The 21,018-nt window shown below is 49.3% G+C and overlaps 1 protein-coding gene across 2 annotated transcripts in view; it reads right to left on the bottom strand.

Annotated features, from left to right (window-relative positions):
- PUSL1 (pseudouridine synthase like 1) overlaps positions 1 to 21,018 on the bottom strand; it is a 42,915-nt gene that overhangs the window by 926 nt on the left and 20,971 nt on the right. Inside the window, exons 4-7 of one of the 2 annotated variants that reach the window (XM_061600526.1) lie at positions 15,048 to 15,197; positions 13,799 to 14,002; positions 6,557 to 6,611; positions 977 to 1,139 (exon numbers count right to left, since the gene is read on the bottom strand). In XM_061600526.1, coding sequence (XP_061456510.1) covers positions 977 to 1,139; positions 6,557 to 6,611; positions 13,799 to 14,002; positions 15,048 to 15,197 — 572 coding nt within the window. The remainder of the gene's footprint in view (positions 1 to 976; positions 1,140 to 6,556; positions 6,612 to 13,798; positions 14,003 to 15,047; positions 15,198 to 21,018) is intronic. The other variant, XM_061600527.1, reaches the window with a different exon arrangement.

Below are 21,018 nucleotides of genomic sequence, written 5' to 3'. Positions count from 1 at the left end.
TAAGTTCAGGTCTGTGGCTTCCTTTATGGAATCCATCCATCTCTTGTTTGGCCTTCCTCTTTTTCTACTCCCTTCTGTTTTCCCCAGCATTATGGTCTTTTCTAGTGAATCATGTCTTCTCATGATGTGTCCAAAGTAGGATAACCTCAGTTTCACCATTTTAGCTTCTAGTGACAGTTCTAGTTTAATTTGTTCTAACACCCAATTATTTGTCTTTTTTGCAGTCCATGGTATGCGCAAAGCTCTCCAACAATACCACATTTCAAATGAGTTTATTTTTCTCTTGTCCGCTTTTTTTACTGTCCAACTTTCACATCCGTACATAGAGATCGGAAATGCCATGGTCTGGATGATCCTGACTTTACTGGTCAGTGATACATCTTTGCCTTTGAGGACCTTTTCTAGTTCTCTCACAGCTGCCCTCCCCAGTCCTAGCCTTCTTCTAGCATCTATTATAAACCGCCCTGTTCAGATCATGTACGTTCAGGTTTGTGGCTTCCTTTGTGGAATTGATCCATCTCTCGTTTGGCCTTGCTCTTTCGACTTAAACAGAGACACAGGAAGGCGCCTTATACTGTGTCAAATCATTGGTTCATGTAGCTCAGTACAGTCTAAACTGACTGGCAGCAGCTCTCCAGGGTTTCAGACAGGGATCTTCCCAGCTCTACCTGGAGATTCCGAGGACTGATCCTGGGGCCTTCTGCACACAAAGCAAATGCTCTTCCAGTAAGCTAATGGCCCTTCCCTTAAGACATAGGAAGCGACCTTATACTGAGTCAGACCACTGGCCCATTTAGCTCAGTATTGTCTACTCTGACTGGCAGCAGCTCTCCAACGTCTCAGGCAGGAGTCTCTCCCAGCCCTACCTGGAGATGCCAACGGGGGTTGAACTCAGCGCCTTCTGCATGCAAGACGATGGCGCTTGGCCACCGGGGTCCCGTCCCTCCCAGAAGCAAGTTGGGTTTGCCTGCCTCACCGGCTTCGCAGTACTCCACCTCCTTGAGGAAGAGGCCGTCTGGCGGCGCAATGGTGTTCTGGGGGTAAGCCATCAGGTCCCTGGTCTGTAGGAGCTCCTCCACATGGCGAGGTTGTAGCCGGTTCTGGCCAACAGCCACCAGGACGCCGGCCATGCGCCGCACCTGGGAGGACGGGGAAGGGAGGGTCAAAAATTGACACGACATAAGGCAGAGTCAAACAATCTGCACGCAGAAGGCAAATTGGGGCATGGAATCGTATGAAAAAAAGATTCACATTTTCTTGTCTTTAAACCAAACCAAGTAACGAACGTCATCCCCCTACTTTCTCATTCCAAAACAGAAATAAAAGCCACTCCATTTTCCCCCCTGATCAACTTGGAAGCCGTTTCCTATATTTGCCTCCCTAGTCCAGGAAGGGACAAATTCATGGCGGATTGTTAAACAGAGCCTCCATGTTCAGAGAGAGTATACCTCTCGAGTGCCCAAAGCTGGGGACAGAAAAGAGGGGCAGACCCATTGTTTTCATGGGCTGCTTGTGGGCTCCCCGGAGATGTCTGGCTGCCCACGATCAGAAGCAGGACCCTGGTTCAGATGAGGGCCAGCATGGCGGAGTAGAGGCTAGTGGGAGACCTGAGCTAGGGCAGGCACCCAGGGTCTACTCTGCGCTCAAAGAAAAGGGGAAAAAATAGGACATCAAACTTGAAAAACGTTGGGGTAAGTGATTTTAAAAACAAACCACTGATAAGATTCTCCAACATAAACAAACATATACCTGCTGTATTGTTTTGCTTGAGTTCAGGTTGTTACAGGGTTTCCTTTTTGTAATCTTTGCGTTATGGATTCTTAAAGGATTTATATAAGCATGTGGGGGGGGTTGCATTTGGTCACGTTAATTATCCCAGCTTGAGGCTGTTCTTTTTCAAACCATCGCTCAGTCATAAAAGCTCCCTGGCTGACCTTGGCCAGGTCGCTCTCTCTCTCTCTCTCTCTCTCTCAACCTAACCTCCCTCATGGGGTTGCTGTGAGGATTCGGGGAGGGAAGCGACACATGCCTCATTTGAGCTCCTTGGGAGGAACAGCGTGAAAGAAGCAGGTGTCTCGTAAAAAGCCGCGTGGGCAGAACAGCCCCGCGCTCGAGCAAACGGCAGGAGCCTGTCGGTTTTAGGAAGGAAACTAATTCATCACGCTCTTTCCTTTTGCTGAGGGGTCGCAACTTCTGCCTATGTTGCCAAACTCGGCTCCCACAGACTCTCGTGGGTGGATCGCAAGCAGAACTGAAGCGGTGGCTGCCGAAACAACAGGCTGCTGCCCACTCCTTACCCTCCAGCGGGATGTTTGGTGGGTAAAGACAGCTCTTAGGGAAGGCTCACAGCTTAGTGGAATGGCATCTTCCTTGCATGCAGAAGGTCCCTGGTTCAATCCTCAGCACCTACAGGGTAGGGCTGAGAAAGAACCCTTCCTGAGACCCTGAAGAGCTGCTGCCAGTCAGTGTAGACAATACTGAGTCAGATGCACCAATGGTGTGACTCTGTGTAAGGCAGATTCCTCTGTCCCTCTGTCATGAGGGAAGGGCTTCCAGTTCAAGGCAGAGCATCTGTCTTAGAGTGAAAAGATCTAAGGTTCAATCCCCAATGGCATCTCCAGGTAGAATCACAGAATCGTAGAGTTGGAAGGGGCCTCTAAGGCCATCAAGTCCAATCCCCTGCTCAGTGCAGGAATCCAAATCAAAGCATCCTGACAGATGGTTGCCCAGCTGCCTCTTGAATGCCTCCAGTGTCGGAGAGCCCACTATCTCCCTAGGTCATTGGTTAAATATCAAACAACACTTCAGTTAAAAGCAAGTGCAAATAAGATGGATTTCATAGAATCCTAGAAGAGTAGAGTGGGAAGGGGCCTATAAGGCCATCAAGTCCAACCCCCTGCTCAATGCACGAATCCAAATCCAAGCCCACCACCTCTCTAGGTCATTGGTTCCTTTGTCGTATGGCTCTAACAGTTAGGAAGTTTTTCCCGACGTTCAGTCGAAAAGGTGGGGCTGGGAACATCCCCTGCCTGCAACCCTGGAGGGTGGCTGCCAGTCAGTGTAGGCAATACTAAGCTAGGTGGACCAGCAGTCTGACTCGATATAAGGCCGCTTCCTGTCCTCCTCCTTAGAGATGCCGATGGCATCTGCAGAGCTCTGGCTCCTGGTCAGTCTAGCTGGTTCGGTGCCGTTTCCAGGGCAGACCAAGAAGAGACAGCGGAAAGAAAATGAAGGCGTACAAAATTCCCAAACAAACTTTTAGAAAGGGCCCAACCACATCCCCCTCTCGAAAATACCGAGCTGGAAGAAAGGTCACACGGTTCCGTCTGCTGCCCACGTTCAACGCTCCGCAGAGAGTCACAAGAAGGCAGCTTTGAGCAGGCTGTGGGATGCTTTCATTTAATTTATAGGTGCTTTACATACGCTCTGCGGTTCCACCCTCAAAGGGCCCTCTGGAGCAGCTAGCAGCAAACCACATCCTTTACAAATTGAAAACGATTGCGCTGACCCCCCCCCCCCAAATTACAGAGCTCCCAAAGTTGAAGAAGAGGCCGTCGCTCCATGGAAGATCAACCTGCTCTGCAATGCAGGAGGGTTCAAGGTTCAGCCCCTAGCATCTCTGGGTAAGGCTGGGAAAGCCTGAAAACCTTGCAGAGCTGCTGCCGGTCAGAGGAGATGGTACTGAACTAGAGGGACAAATATTCTGACTAAGGATAAGGCAGCTTCCTACACTTGTTTGGCACAGAGGCCTGCCAAGTCTGTGGTCACACGCATTAACTTCTGGCAATTAAAGAGGAAGGGGCTATATTGCTCAGTGGGTAGAGCATCTGCTTTGCATGTGGCATCTTAGGTTCAAGGCATGGCATCTTCAGGCAGGGCTGAGAAAGATGCCTGTGTAATACGCTGGAGATGCTCATGGGAACACGGTAAGGTGCCTTATACGGGGGTCAGGCTCGTATGGTCTACACTGACTGGCAGCCGCTCTCCAGGGTTTCAGAGCAGGGGACATTCCCAGCCCTACCCTGGAGGTGCCGGGGATTGAACTGGAGCCTTCTGCATGCCGAGCAGACACGCCACCGCTGAGCCACAGCCCTTTCCCAGGATGGGTGCAGACAAGACTAACCGAGGTGCATGTAAGAAGGCCTCAGGTTCGATCCCTGACAAGCTGCTGGACTCCCAACTCCCATCAGCCCCACCCTGCATGGCCAAACCTCAGGGAGGCTGTGAGCCAGAGTCCATCAGCAACATCTGGAGGGCCACAGGTCCCCCACCTCTGGGATACTGGGGGAGCTACAGAGCCAACACAGGAGATGTGTGCATCACAGGCTGAAAAACCAGTGAGGCTGTTTTCCTCCCCCAAAGTGCTTCAGTCCGATTTTGCCCAATCCCGGTGTCTCTAGCTGCCCGTTGTCTGTAACCGGCTCCTGCGCCCACCCCTCCTCCAATTGGTGGAGATTTTATCTGTCCAACTCCCCAGCCCAGAAACCTTCTGGTTGTTTCTCCTGGCACTTTAACTAACCAGAGTGGGTGAGAGGAGACGGATCCCCCCTGCCGTCCTGTTTACAGAGATGGGTGGACAGAGATGAGGACAGATCTCTAACCCACCCACCCCTGCCTTGAGCAAGACTTGCAATCTGCACTTCTGAGCAGACACAGGTAGGATTGCAGTGGGTGGGTGGGAAATGGGATGCTCCTCTGCGATACACACACATATGCTGATGCCAGGCATGTAGGAACCCCCCCCCGGAAAGGTTGCTACTGTATACACCTGGGATTCACCACTCAAACCGTTTTAAAGTCAGAGTGCAGCTGGTTTTCTTTATGCCGCATCCAAAGCAGTATTTTGGAAGAATCTGGTGGATTCCGGGTAAAGAGGAGTGCCCCCGGATTCAAAGAACAGGGGCGATACCGTTTTAAGCCAGTGATGCGTCCCTACTTATAAACAGCACTTCTGGAATTCGCCACCAGAGGGCACTGCCCTTCTACACTTTCAACGCTTCATTCCAACCTTTCCCGTTTTAAGTCTCACTCTTTCCTATTCGCCTATGGTCCTCTGGAAGTTCACCCACGTGTTAGCTAACTAAGAGCAAAGGCAGGTGTCTGTTTATCAAGAAATAACTGGCCACAGCAGGCAGAAGCAGCTCGCCAGGTAGGGCAGAGCCACGCCACCAGTTGCCCGGCAGGTGGGTTGTTGCTGCATACTGGGAGACAGATGAGGAAGCGTGCGTATCCATGGCACTTTCCTCAAAATTTCAAATGTGTCCACTGGCCCACAAATCTTGATTTAATCCTAGATTAGCAGTCTTCCACCAATAGATTCATAGTCCTAATATGTGCGCATAGACACACACACACCCAATAGGATTGAAAACACTTCTACCACAAAATGTGGAAACGACCACTGGCTTAGATAGCCTTAAAAGGGAATCAGTCTATCAGTACTGGTCACAATGGCTTATGTAGAACCTCCAGGTTCAGACACAGTCTATCTGAGCACCAGTTTCTGAGGAGCAGCAACAAGAGGGGGTTATTGCCTCTGTGTCTTACATCCACAAATTGCAACGACCCACTCAGCAACTTTGTACATTTTGTTGACTCGCAGAGTTGGAAGGGATCCTGAGGGCCATCTAGTCCAACCCCAACCCCCTGCTCAATGCAGGAATCTCGCAATTACAGCATCCCCGACAGATGGCCACCCAAGCACCACTTAACTTACTCCAGCCAAGGAGAACCCATCATTTCTCGAGGCAGTCTGCTTCTCAGCTCCTACCATTAGAAAGTTTGTCCTGATGTGTAACTGAAATCTATGCTGCAACACTATTCACCCATTGGTCCCAGTTCTACCCTCTGGAGCAACAGAGAACAAGCCCAACACAACATTCTCTATTATAAAGATGCCATCAAAGTCTCTTCCAAAGCAGGCGCTTATACTTATCAAAGCCGCTCAGAATCTCCCAGCGCTCGGGGGTGGGGATGGGGTGGTGGTGGTATTAGAGAGCACAATGTTAAGAATAAAGCACTAATGCATGTTACAAGTGACCTGAACTGGGGAAGGGAGACAGACAGAAAGGCAATCTGTTCTTCCCTCTGCTGATTCCTCCTCTAACGTGTTTGTTGCTTTTGCAGGCTTTCCTCCTCTCCTTCCTCCCTTCTTTTCTTGCCTTTGTTCTTAGTTAAGTTAGTCAATGGCTCCCTGAGTGGAAGCTGCATGGCTGCTTCAGCATGTATGACTTTACCTCTTTGTAGTAATAAACCTGAAGTGTCTTATCTTAACAATCTTAACAGACCAGTTATTTTCTGCACTCCACTGCAATAAATATCTACCAAAACCTCTAACACACGAGATGTTATATTTTAATTGTTAACACATTTATAACCCACTTTTCAATCAATCAATCAATCAATACAGGGTGGCTTACACAACACTCCACTTAAATTATCATAAAGTACAATACAAAAACTGCAGATAATGTAGCATAAAACTGGTTTCTGGCCAGTTTCTAAAATGGTCTTTTTTGAGGGGGGGACAGGGAGGAGTAATCAGCTGTCACAGTACCTGTTTGTAGAGAAAAGACGGGCCCGTGAACTCCAGCTCCCAAAATCTCAGCTCACTGGAAAAACAAAGCAAAAGAGCAATATTAAATATATAGATACATATGTATTAATAAATATATATTAAATATTAAACAGACAAAAGGAAGAACTATGGTGTAGTGGTTACAGTGTCGGACTGGGAAGTGGGAGACCAGGGTTCAAATCCCCACTTGGCCACGAAGCTCACTGTGTGACCTCGGGGCAATCACTGTCTCTTGGCCTAACCTACCTCACAGGGTTGCTGTGTGGATAAAACCGGGAAGGGGAGAACCATGTTAGGATGCCACCTCGAGCGCCTTTTGATGAAAGATTTTTCAGTTTTTCCCCCAGGCCTTCACATCTCCACATATAAATCCTCTGTCTAATACATCAATCTTCTCTCCTTTTGAGAAATGCCCTCCCACTGCGACCCTCAGCTTGTGCATATTAGCCCCCCCCGAACCATGCGCCATGTTAGGCAAGCTAGCGCCATAAAAGTTTTATTTGTAAAAGTTCTTTTGCTGTTTAGAGGGTGGGAGAGGGAGGGAGGGGGCTCGTGATAAAAGCAGGAGAAGTAGAAATTTGGAAAGCAACAGGCGTATTCGATGGAGGCTGGTCCACTAGGGCGTACGGGGTGCCGCCCCACCAACCTCCATCTGCCACCGGCTACCCCAGCCTGCCTGCCTTCTTACTTACAAGAAGCCCAGGCTTGTGGCCCTGGCTGTCAGCTTCTTCCACCTTAGTTTCAGTGTTGCCCCTTGTAGAACTCAGCAGGGATGAGGACGGGGACAGAACCAGAATTGGCTGGCTCTGCCTGTGATTGGCTCTGGCTTAGCAATCATTGGCTCTGGCTCCACCTGCTGTTGGGCTCCCTGCCTTCCGCCCTACCAGTGCCAATGTCCACCAGCCATCACTCTAACGTAGATTGGACGATGAAGGAGGAGGAGAGGAAGCCGGGCCAGTTGACTTAAAAAAGAAATAAAGAGCTCTGCAGAGTCTCAACATCCCCAGTTATAAAAAGCTGGAATGTGGTAGGAGAGTCACCCAAGACTCACTTTGGACCGAGAGTCCTGAGGCAGTCACTACGTGCTTTATTTGAGAGGAGGGTTTGCCAGAAAGTCAACATCTTGAGGGCTAGTAACTTCGTAAAAAAAAAAAAAAAAGCCCATCGCCGGCTTATTTGTATGGAGGGATTGCCAGAAAAATCCTTGAGGACTAGTAACTTTTTTAAAAAAAAAACCACCACTAGGAAAAACAACATGTTTACTATTTATGCCAACTCACAAAATGTGGGATGCATGATGCGATTCAATGGCACAATGTTTTCTAGGCCTTCTGCTTCCAGTTGGCTCCCAAAAGCTGATGCCTGCCTGCATTTCCCCCCAGCATGCCCACCCGCCTACCAAAAAAACACAATTTGGCCAAAAATATATAGCGTTGGCAACAACGAGGGTGGAATAACAGGTTTGTAATACCTAGCATGTGATTTCACGAGGGAGGCAGCTATCCATCGCAGGGCCCTTTCCAATGGCTTTTTCAAGAATGCCATTTCCCCACTCAGCAGTCTACGGGAGAGGCTAACAGAAAGGTCAGCAAATCTGACAACACGGAGGGCACAGAGGAATCCTTTTTCTAACAGCCAGGGACTGTTAGAAAACTGCATTTCCCATGGACCCCTCTGTTACCGAGAGCATCAGGTACCAGGGTGACTGCCACACACTCCTCTGCTGCTCTCCTCAACCACCACTTTAAAAAGTAAGAGGAAAGGTGTGTGTGTGTGTTTTGTGGGGTAGGGGCTATTGGCAGAGCATGGAGGGGAAGCCGGGAATTCTTATCTGGTATGGATTTTCATCCTAGCCAGAGAAGAATCCATGGGCTTCACTTTGTCTCTTGTTTCAGGCTTCGTTTCCGACACTTGCTTACGGCAGGGTGATGTTAAAAACTTGGTGTGAACAGAATTTAGTCTTGCAGGATCTCTTTGGTTTTTCCACTAGGAACCCAAAGTCCAGCAATTCAGCCCAGGTGCTATAACAGCAGATCAGGGGGTGCTGACATTCTCTTCCCCCCATTCCATTTACAAATCGCTTCCCGGAGAACACCCCAAAGCAATTTAACAACATCAACGATAAACACACACATATACATATAAAAATTCACATCCAATGCAGACACAGACTGGGATAAAGACTGCCACTTGAAAAGGGAGGTCGTTCATTAAGCGCCTAAAAGGTAATAAAGACGGCATCTATCTGATGTGGAATGAGAAAAAGTTCCAAAGAGAGGTGCCACCACACTAAAGGCCCAATTCCTACGTCGTACGGAACAAATCTCCTGATGAAACGGTACCTGCAGGAGTGCTGAGATCAGTTTGGGTGCCTAAAGGGTGAGATGCTTTTTTAATGAATTCCATAATTGACAACTTCACTCCTGTGGGCCAGGTGGGCAAAGACCGATTCCTTGTTGCCCCAGGGTGCAGGACTAGATCTAACAGGCTCAAGTGACGGGCGGGTAGATTTAACAACTAGTGGTGTAGCTGCCCAGGGTCTCAGGGCTTTTTAGACCTCTTACTTTTTTGGGAGCAGGGTCCCTGTGTCTCCAGCATCCTAGGAGCCAATCAACATGAAAGGAGAGCGTGTTAGCCACTGAGAAGAGTCTTATAACATGCTTCTTTGTCCTTCCCTGCTTATTGGAGCCAATCAGAGTGTAAGGAGGTGAGTCAGCCACTGAGAAGACTCAGTTATCAGCAGCTAACACACTCCCCTTTCATGCCAATTGGCTCCTAGGGATGTCAGTTGTTGTGGCAGAAGAGATTAACAAGGATATCATTCTCAACCCAGCAGCAAGGAAAGAGGGAGGGGGCATGGCTGTGACTATCATGAAGGGACCCGGCACTTCTGACCCATCTAGTCCAGCAGCCTGTCCTCCTAGTGGCCAACTGGATGCCTCTGGGAAGCCTGCAAGCAGGGGTTGAACTCAAGAGCACTCTCCCCTCCTGCGGTTTCCGGCAACTGGTATTCAGAAGCCTGGCAGGTAGATCACAGCCGTCAGGGTTAGCAGCCTTTCACACCTTCTCCTGAATCTAGGGCCTTTTCGGTGGTGGCCCCCGAATTGTGGAATAGTCTCCCCGAGGAGGTATGCCTGGCGCCTACGTTGTTATCCTTTCGGCGCCAGACCAAAAACTTCCTATTCTCCCAGGCATTTTAATTCATTTGTATGTATTTTAATGTTTTAATTACCTTAATATTAGGTAGTGCTATTATGTATTTTGTATTTTTATATCTTGCGATTTTTGTTGATTATTGCTGTTACTGTATGTTGTACACCGCCCAGGGAGCCATTGGCTTAAGGGCGGTTTATAAATGAAATTAAATAAATAAATAAATAAATAGTCTCATCCTCTTTCTAAAGCCCTCTGAGCAGGTGGCCATCGCCGCCTCGTGTGACACCGACTTCCAGAGTTTAACCGCACTGTGCGAAGACGCCCTTCCTTTCGGTCTTGCCCTGAACCAGCCAAACATGAGAAGAAAGATGGTAAGAGCAGGATGGCGATGGCGCCAGTTACCCCAGCCTTTCCCAAACTTGGGGCCCCCAGATGTTGCTGGACTACCACTCCCACCAGCCCCAGCCAGCACAGCCAATGGTCAGGAATGATGGGAACCGTAGTCTGGCAACATCCTGGGCTCCTGCTGGGAGGAAGGGCGGTCTATAACTCAAATAATAAATAAATAAACACACATCCACGGACCCAAAGGTTGGGAAAGGCTGATTTACGCCTAGAGATGGGATAGGTGTTCGACCCGCACCGGAGGGTCTGCAGGCAGAGGCTAGGCAGGCCTCTGTTGACATTCCTTAGCTTGGGATTTCCTGCATGGAGCAAGACGTTGGAGAAGATTGCCTACACGCACGCACGGCACAACCATTCACAACTGTGATTCAGTCAGTTTTCTGATCATCTGAAACATTCTCTCTCTCTCTCCCCCAAGACAGCTGGTCTTTCGCCCACTCCTTGGCAGGGTAGAGCGAGTCCACGAAAGATGAACAATAGACATTGTGTGGGTTAAAACAAAAACAAAAAGGAAAAATTCTCGCTCTAATCCTCTTCAAATGATTGGACTCCTTAATGCCCAATGCTGGGCGTGTTTTTTTCCTTCTACTTCCAGATTTCTAAAGGAGAATGAATTGGCCCTTATTGGGCATGATGGGATAGACTGGCCAAATCGGTCCATAAAATGAAACAGTAATCTCTTAGGAGCATAGCGTTTGTGTCTAATGCTAGCCCTACTCAGAGTAGACCCAGTGGAACTAATGAGCATGACTAACTAGGTCCATCAGTTTCAACGGGTCTTCTCTGAATAGGTCTTAGTTGGACCCAGAGCATGGAAAAGTTACTTTTTTGAACTACAACTCCCATCAGCCCCAGCCGGCATGGCCACTGGATTGGGCTGATGGGAATTGTCGTTCCAAAAAGTAACTTTTCCAAGCTCTGGTTGGACCTATAGTTGGACCTTCGTTGGATATAACCCCGTAGGGTGCTGCCCTGGGCTCCTGCTGGGAGGAAGGGTGGGATATAAATCAAACAATAAATAAATAAATAAATAAAATAAAACAGGGAGCTGCGAGTCAGACTTTTGGGTCATCTAGCTCAGTATTGTCTACACTGACTGGCAGCCACTCTCCAGGATTTCAGACAGGGGACGTTCCCGACCTGCTGGGGACTGAACCTTGGACCTTCTGCATGCAAAGCAGATGTTCTACCACTGAGCCACGGCCCTCTGTCTTATACCAAGTCAAACCATTGGTCCATGTATTGTCTACCCTGACTGGCAGCGGCTCTCTGGGGCACAGCTCTTTCTCACAAGGACTCAGACTAACTACCCAAACCTCAGAATCATAGAGCTGGAAGGGACTTTGGAGGTCGTCACCTTAGAGATCATCTAGTCCAGCCCCCTGCTGAAGGCAGTATTTATGCCTCCGCAGAAACACCTTGAAGTGACAAACAGCCAAACCACCTAGCGAGGCAGCCTGTTCCCGTTTGAACAGCTTACCACTTCTGAGGGGGGGGAAGGGCAGCATCTCTCTAAAAATAAAAAAGAGAGAGAGACAGAGAGAGAGAGAGAGAGAGAAGTTCCTGGTCCTGAAGGTTGTGATCCGTTTGGGATGTGTGGGTGTATGAGAGAGAGAGAAATATAGTTTTTGGTTAAATCTCTGGATGTGAGCTACATTTTTCAGCAGGGCTTGCTGGAAATAAATGGGGTGGTGCTTCAGCACCATGGACAGCTCATTTCCCCTTCCAGCCTATTGCCTAGTCTTCTGCCTTGAGATTTCCCTCCTTTGCCAAACAAATAGACAGGATCATAGAGTTGGAAGGGGCCTGTAAGGCCATCGAGTCCAACCCCCTGCTCAATGCAGGAATCCAAATCAAAGCATCCCCAACAGGTGGCTGTCCAGCTGCTTCTTGAAGGCTTCCAGTGTTGGAGATCCCACCACCTCCCTAGGTCATGGGTTCCACTGTCGTACCGCTCTAACAGTTACAAAGTTTTTCCTGATGTTCAGCTGGAATCTGGCTTCCTGCAACTCGAGCCCACTATTCCGTGTCCTGCACTGGGACGATCGAGAAGAGATCCCGGCCCTCCTCTGTGTGGCAACCTTCCAAGGACTTGAAGAGTGCTATCATCTACATCTACACGCTCCTCCGTTTCTGAAAGCAGGGCAAAAAATGCAGGACCTTGGGAACGTTCTCACCCTCTGGAGTCTCAAGATAGAAAGAAGAGTTCCTGTATGACAGTAATCCAAGTTAATTTTCCTTATTTTTTTTACCCCCCCCCCAAAAAAGCATGCTCCCAAGGATAATTATGCAGTGTCCTTCCAGTTTAAATAATCCTCCTTTCCTTCCCCCGGTTTGCTCGCTTCCCCTCCAAACAATAGGCAAGGCTTCTGAGTTGGGTGTCTTAAGGGCATCTGCTAAAAGAGGCCTCTCTCTCTGTCCAGCGTGAGAGAGTTGCTAAGCAACTGTGGCGCGGGGTTTTGTTGTGCCCCGTCAACAGGAGCACCGAGGCCGTGCTCTTGAGCATCGAGGGTGCGATGCAGAGCAATAGGCTCACTCAGACCACCCGGTTCCTTTCCTCATACGTGGCTGAGGAGGAAAATCTGAGCAGCTGAAAATCTGAGCAGCTGAAACATTTGGGTGGAACATATCAATACTTTGGGCGTGTAATGAGAAGACATGATACACTAGAAAAGACAATGATGCTGGGAAAAACAGAAGGGAGTAGAAAAAGAGGAAGATCAAACAGGAGATGCATTGATTCCATAAAGGAAGCCACAGACCTGAACTTACAAGATCTGAACAGGCTGGTTTATGACAGATGCTCTTGGAGGTCACCGATTCGTAGGGTCACCATAAGTCGTAATTGACTTGGAGGCACATGACAACAAGATTGGGGGTGGCAGGGGGGGGCTCTTGCTTTGCACAGAAAGGGTCCCCGGTCTATTTTCTGGCATCTCCAGGCAAGGCTGGGAATGTCCCCTGCCTGAAACTCCAGAGAGTTGCTGCCAGTCAGTGTAGACAATACCAAGCTTGAGGGACCACCGGGTCCCAGTCAGCATAAGGCAGCTTCCTGCATTCCTTTGGGATACGTGGCAGAGAGTTATAAAACGGAGAACAGAGAGGGGTAGGCATTGCTCCCTCGCTCGTGGCACCTTGAAGACCGAGAAATTTATCACGACGTAAGCTTTTTATTTATTTATGTATTTATTATTTGGTTTATATCCCGCCCTTCCTCCCAGCAGGAGCCCAGGGCGGTAAGCTTTCATGTTATGTTATGGTTTATTTCTAGGCCTCCTTTTGGCCAAAAAGGTCCCCAAGGCGGCTTACACACAAACAGAAAAACACAAATACAAAACAATACAGTTTACAAACATTCAAGCCAACAAAAACCCGACATTTCTGAAGAGCAACAAACAGCTAAGAACCAAAAGCATTCATCTTCCTGGTAAAGGACAGTCCCCAGAGAAATGTCACTAAGAGTGGACTGCAGTCAACACTTTAATTGTATAGTGCAGTGGATCAAGGGCCTAACTTTGTATTAGGCCACTTTCTCCGTTTCTATGCCCTGCGTACCTCCTCTAAGAATGATGAGCGGCAGGCAGAATTGTGCAAAAATTACCCAAATCACCACCACCAGCGGAAATATTATTATTTTTGAAAAGGCAGAGTACTCCCAACCTGGCCAGAGAGAAGAGCCTCAGTACTGACTTGTTCTTGCTGTGATGCGAGAGGAAGCCAGAAGCAGGCCTGATTTCTGCCCGCGCAACGGTCCTCACCGGCCTCCGCTCGGGGATTTCCGAAGAGGCCGAGCGGAAAGTGCTGAAGTCGTGGGTGCCCAGCAGAAACGCCGCTGCCTCCTGCATGGCCGGCAGGTTCAAATGGCTGAAACGAGACGGAAAGAAACTCCTGAGAAGGAAAACTAACGTACAGCTAGCCCAACCTTCGCCAACCTGGCGTCCTCCACATGTGCTGGCTGCAGCTGTTGTGGCACAAAACATCGACAGGGTGCCAGGGTGGCAAATATCTACAGCAGGGGCAGGGAACCTTTTGCAGCCGCGTTCCCTTCTGGGCAACCCTCCGCGGGCCACATGCCAGGGGTGGGCGGGGCCAGAGGCAAAAGTGAGCAGAGCAATGCATGTAAATGTTATCTCTGCACAGCAGGCTCGTTTCGACACACACTTGCATACCCCTCTCTGTTCTTCATCCAGGGAAGCAAGAGGCACGATCCAAGTTCCCAGGCACGTCCCAGCCGGGCAAAAATGCTTCAGGAGGATGCACGGGTGAGGGGGTGTGGCCTGGGGAGAGGGGGCTAGAGCAATGCCCTTGGCACGTTTCATAGCTCAGCCTTTCCCAACCTTTGGGTCCCGAGATGTTGCTGGACTACAACTCCCGTCAGCTCCAGCCAGCATGGCCAGTGGTCAGGAATTATGGGAACTGTAGTCCAGCAATGTCTGGGGACACAAAGGTGGGGAAAGGCTGCCATGGGCTTTTAAGGGACTTCTCCACGCCACTAGCACGTGGCCCTCAGAAGGTTGCCCAGAAAGGCATGTGGCCCTCACGCTGAAAACACACTCCCACCTCTGCTCCAGATGTTCATCAACTTGGCACCCTCTGATTTTTAATTGCTGTAAACTGCCCAGAGAGCTTCGGCTATGGGACGGTATAGAAATGTAACAAATAAATACATCAATAAATAATTAAACCTGAAGACTGTAGTTGGGTTAGGAAGGCACATCCCCCCCATAGACTTAGATTAAGCAGTATGTAAGTGCTTTCAATAAACAGGCACCCACCAGTCTCTGTGCTAATGGATCCAGCTCCCTGACCTACAGATCAATCAGCATCCCTGAGCGTCCGTGGGCTGTGCCCACTGCCTCAACAGCCCCCCTCCCCACAAACACACACACACTAGATTTCGCAAACTCACCCTCGATACGTCGCCCAGCAGAGGTTGCGCTCGAAGACAGGCAGCTCAAAAGGGCAAGAGCAGCCGGTCGCCACCCGGTACACGTACGTCCTCGACCGGGCCGAGAAGCGGGCGTGGAAGGAGCTGGGGACGCGGCGGGCACCCAAGATGCTGTCGAGGGGAGGGGGGGAAATCGAGAAATACGTTTTTCCCCCCAAAAAATGTTGGTGTGTGGTTGTAAATAACAAGGTTTGATTCTCCAGCTCAGTTTGCGTCAACAGTTTTATGGGTTGTATCGCAACTAAGTTCTACTCAGGATAAACCCATTGGAAGTAATGGACCCAAGTTAGTAGTGTTCATTATCTTCAGTGGGTCTACTCTGAGTAGGACTAGCATTAGGTGCAACCCTATGTTCCAGCAGGTGCTCTGTAGTTTCACCCAGGAACCTTCTGGCATAAGGCCACAACTTAGCCTTGCTAAGCGCCTGGGGCCAAGAAGTGCACAAACAGCAGACCCTGAGATTGGCTGGCAGGCCGTAGCTTAGTGGGAGAGCATCTGCCCGGCCTGCAGAAGGCCCCTGGTTCAATTCCTGGCGTCCCCACGCAGGGCTGGGAGAGAAACCTTCCTGAAACGCTGGAGAGCTGCTGCCAGCCAGTGTATGGACGATACTGAGCGAGATGGGCCCCAATGGTCTAACTACATCTTAAACAAAGCGCTGTCGCTCAGTGGCAGAGCATCTGTCCGGCATGCAGAAGGCCCCAAGTTCAGTGCCTGGGATCTCCAAGGAGGGCTGGGATAAGGGTCCTGCTTGAAACCCTGGAGAGCAGCTGCCGGTCAGTGTAGTCACTGCTGTGCTAGATGGACCCCAATGGTTTGACTCTGCCCTGCATGCAGAAGGTCACAGGCTCAATCCCCAATGGCATCTCTGGGTAGGGCTGTCTGAAATCCTGCCTGAAACCGTGAAGAGCTGCTGCCAGTCAGCTTAGACTGGACTGAGCTAGATAGCCCAACCGGGATAGTTATTATTATTTGATTTCTATCCCGCCCTTCCTCCCAGCCGGAGGCCAGGCAGCTTCCCACACTCCTATGAAGGCAAAGAGCTTTGCAAGGGCCGACAATCGGCTGACCATCATGTCCTGCACAGGTGTGCCTTTACCTGCCCCACGCCTGACATCTCAGGAGTCAAGATCTGCAGAGGGGTTCTCTTGGTAGTTCCGCAGAGTAGTTTGCAGAGTGGTGGCCCAGGAGAGGGCATTCTCTGTGGTGGCCCCTAAATTGTGGAACTCCCTTCCCCACAGAGATGTGCCTGGCACCTCCATCCTATGCTGAAGATGTACCTCCTCACCCTACTCTTTAATACTCAAGACTATATATACATATTTGGACCCACCCAATTTTTTTGCCTGCGTGTTGTTTTAAACTGGGGAAGGGGAACAGTTGGCACCTATATTGGATCTGAATTGATTCTGTGTTTGCGCTATTATTGTAAGCTGTTTCTATACTTACAGTCGATTTTCTATATAATTTATTTATTTAAATTTAATATCCCGCACTTCCTCCCGAACGAGCCCAGGGCAGCACACATATCAGCCAAACGATCGAAAAAGAAAAGCAGTCTAAAAGCAGTTTGAAAACATTCTAAAACGCCGTTGCAGTTAAAAACATGCTTTCATTGGTGATCTTCAGGTTGCCAGGAACAGTCCCCTTCAGCAAATGGTTGCAATTGTTTCACTGTTTTTCTATACGTAATGGCTTCACATATGTTATTATATTGTAAATTGCTTCATGAATCTTCATGGGAAGGAATTCACAAATGAAATAAAAAATATCTGTGGCCCTCTGGCTGCCTTTGGAAATACATCTCCCATCGGCCCCCCAGTCTGACAGCCAACGGCTAATGATGATGGGAGTTGCAAACCTGACAAATGCCACAGAAACTCTCCATCCCTCTTGTAAACTGATGTTGATACTGCATTTTTAAATGGCTGTAACTCATCCTGGGACTTTGATGGTGAAGGGCGGGTAAGAAATGGAAGAAATAAATAAATTTGGGGAAGAGGCCTTAAATATCACCCCTGCCTTCAAAAGGGGCTGAGCTCCCACAGCAAACTAACACCCCCCCCGCATCCCCACTGGTGGCCAAAGCTATAAGGCTTCTTATGGATGAGACGGCATCAAGACAGAAGAAACTAGGCAGATGTTCTGCCTCTTCCTCTCTACGCTTCTGCTAAGACCAAGAGCGGGCTAAGATTATTGGTCCCGCTTGACTCTCATTGCCATGACAACAAAACGGCTCCTATGTGGGTCTCTAAGAGGGTGGATCGCAGCCACAGAGAGAGAGGGGGGGGAGTGGAACAAGAGGGACCTTTTGGAGGAGAGGCAGCGGCCTCTAAACCCCCAGCAGCCAGAATAGCTTCTGGGGATATAATAGGATCACTGGCCGTGTAAAATCCTTTTCACAAAAGATGAAGCACCTAATTAACACCGGGCAGGGAGGGAAGCAAGCAGCATCGACCAAGGACATGGAGATAATGGCCTCAGTCCTCTCGCTCTTCTGCATGATGTGCAAGGAGAAGCACAGTTGCTTTGTAACTGGAGCATCTGTTTGGCATGCAGAAGGTTCCCAAGTTCAATCCCCGGCGTCTCCAGGCAGGGCTGGGAGAGACTCCTGCCTGAAACCCTGGACGGCCGCTGCCGGCCAGTGTCGACAATACTGAGCTAGATGGACCAACGGCCTGATTCAGTATAAGGCAGCTTCCCAAGTCTTAAGGGAAGGGCCGTAGCTCAGTGGTAGGGCATCTGCTTTGTGGGCTGAAGGTCCCAGGTTCGATCCCCAGGTAGAGCTGGGAGAGAGCCCTGTCCGAAATCTAGGAGAGCTGCTGCCAGTCAGTGCAGACAACACTGAAGCTAGATGGACCCAAGGAGGATGAGAGGGGTGTGAGAGTATGTGAGAAACTAGCTTGGGTGGATTCGCCTGGCAGTTATTTCCCATTGCAGTTCCTAGCTGTTGTCATGGAATCCGCTTCAGCGTGGGCCCACGCATAGCCTCAAACCCACTGACGCCCCAAAGAAACTACTGTTGCAGCAGGAGAGTTGAGGGATCTTGTTGCTTTTTTGTTAAGATGTTACATAAGTTGCCCCCCCCCTAAAAAAAAAGGTAGGTACGTTTCCGCGGTGCCAAAGACTTGGAGTTGTGTGTGTGTGTGAGAGAGAGAGAGAACAGTGGGGGACACAGAGAAAGGCGTAGGCAGCAACCCTTCGCTTGCCCACTAGCAGTGATCACCTCTGTTTTTTATATAGCACCAAATCAACATGTGTGATACTTTACAGTGCCCACAAAGACAGGTCCCTGCCCAGAGGAGCATACAATCTAAAAAGTCCTACACAGGGTTGACCAGGAGACAGCGACTCTTAACTTGCCTGCAGCAATTGCTTCCACTTTTTGATATTGAACCAAATTAGTGTACGTAGCACAACAGCTCACAAGGGCCCAGGGCCCTGCCTGGAAGAACTTACAATCTAAAAAAAAATCTACCACAGGCAGTGGGGGGGGGGGACAAAGGAAGGGAGTGGAAGCAATTCTTTCCTTGCCTAATAGCAGCGATCACCTCTGCTTTTTATATAGCACCAAATCAGAGTGCGTGGTATTTTACAGTGCACAAGAGAACAGATCCCTGCCTGGAGGAGCTTACAATCTAAAAACTGTAACACAGGGAGGGGAAGGAAACACAGGAAGGGAGGCCTTGAGTGTTTTCGCCTCTGTGAGTCTGTCAAGCGACAAACAAGGGGAGCGCTCAAGGATGAAGGCTGGTTCTGGGTCAAAATATCAGCGGAGTTGCCCCATCAACCAGCCACGGCACCCGCGTGCTGCCCAGTCTTGCCGTGAGCCCATACCAGCCATACTGGGGCACTTCTGGTGGTTCCCCAGGCCCCAGAACTTTGGACACCCTTCCCTAGGGACTGAGCCTTTAGCATGGCAGCAGAACTCCCTGCTGGTAGAGGATCGTCAGGAACGATCCCCGCCTTCTTTCAGACACGGCCTAGACACTCAGGCAGGCTTTTGCAATGTGCAATTCTTTTCACCAACCAGCTTTTATTAATGCTTCGGCTATGGGGCGGTATACAAATACAATAAATAAATAAATGTATTTAAATTCTGTATGCTGGATACCACCTTGCTGCATTTTTAGGAAAGCATGGCCTGTGGCTCGCCTCCAAAGAAGAGCTAAGTCACTCGTTCCGCAAGTGCAAGGATTTACACTTGCCCAACTGAACCTCCCCCTCCGCCTCCCAAAATCAGTTCTGGGCAGTAGTGTAGTGGCAAATTCAGAAGTGTAGCATCCCTTCATGATAGTTACGGCCATGCCCCTCCCTTTTTTTTTGCTGCTGGGTTGAGAAAGAAATCCTCATTCATGCCTTCTCCCACAACAACAGACATCCCTAGGAGCCAATAAGCATGAAACAGGAGAGTGTTGGCTACTGAAAAGAGTCTTCTCAGTGGCTGACTCATCTCCTTTCACTCCGATTGGCTCAAATCAGCAGGAAAGGACACGGAAGCATGTTAGAAGGCTCTTCTCAGTTGCTCACACATTTCGTGTTGATTTGCTCCTAGGATGCTGGAGACATAGGGACCCTGCTCCCAAAAAAGTAAGGGGTCTAAGACCCCCTGAGATCCTGGACGACTACACCACTGGTTGTGTGCATTCCTTCAACACTCTAAAGCAGATCTGGGGGGGGGGGGCGCACACAGGGAGAGGAGAAGGGGGAGGGCATGCTCTATATGCTGGTCTCCCTTTGGGAACTTTGCGTAAGCTTCAACTCGTCCAGAATGCGGCGGCTCGACTCATAAAGGGCTGCCATAGGAGAGAACACATCACCCCAATCCTTCGGGAACTTCATTGGCTCCCGATAGTGCTGCGGGTGAAATTTAAAATACTAGCTTTAACTTATAAGTCCTTTTTTGATGCTGGTCCGATCTATCTGAAGAACAAACTCTCTCTTCTTGGAGCAGATGGGTGGACAAGATCCTCAGCCGCTAGACTTTTTGTGGTTCCATCTATCAGAGCGGCCAGATTAAGTGGTACTAGGTCTAAAGCCTTCTCCATTGTGGCTCCCACGCTGTGGAACACTTTACCGGTTGATACTCGCCTAGCCCCTTCACTTCTGTGTTTTCGGAGGCAGCTGAAGACATGGCTCTTTGTACAGTCAGATGAATGAAATGTGCTATAGTTAGGTGGCTAAGGGGGTGGTCTGATATTGGGGGTTTTACTGTGATTAGTATTTTTATTATGTACCTGTTGATTTATATTTTGATATGTTGTTTTGTTCTATTCCTTTGTATGTCGCTTAGAGTGACAGGTTGTCCTGTCAGATAGGCGTCGAATAAATTTTAGATAATAATAATAATAATAATAATAATAATAATAATAATAATAATAATAATAATTCCTGCACTGAGCAGGGGGTTGGACTTGATGGCCTTATAGGCCCCTTCCAATTCTACTATGCTACAATTCCAAGTTCTGTTGCACAAACGTAAATCCTTGTGCTAACAGAATGAAAGCATCAGACACTGCCCTATAAATATTTCAAAATAAATCCATCGATTAATGCGATTATCCCAGGAGCTCAGATACAAAAAATCCTGGCAAGGATAAGCCAAACAGACAGGAGGGAGACTCTCCACCCCTGCACAATTAAATCTTCGGAACGACGGAACCATATGCCTGACAGGGTGGGAAGCTACTTATGTAACATCTTAACGAGAGCGAAAGAAGATCCATGCGCTCCGTGCCGCCACAAGGAGCAGGGCCCTTCGGGGAGTGGGTGTGCTGAAGCTCAGATTTGCGCCCACGTTCCCCAGATTCCATGACAACAGCGAGGAAGGCGTAAGGGAAAGTAAATGTCAGGTGGATCAGCTCATCCCTCTAGCTCTCAGGGCTGCCAAAACAAGGCTCAACCCTCCCAAGGGTCCCAAAGACGGCCGGCAGAG

Source organism: Rhineura floridana, chromosome 18 (genome assembly GCF_030035675.1).
Source record: "Rhineura floridana isolate rRhiFlo1 chromosome 18, rRhiFlo1.hap2, whole genome shotgun sequence".
Taxonomy (NCBI): domain Eukaryota; kingdom Metazoa; phylum Chordata; class Lepidosauria; order Squamata; family Rhineuridae; genus Rhineura; species Rhineura floridana.
This window is presented reverse-complemented; position numbering and strand designations above follow the sequence as displayed.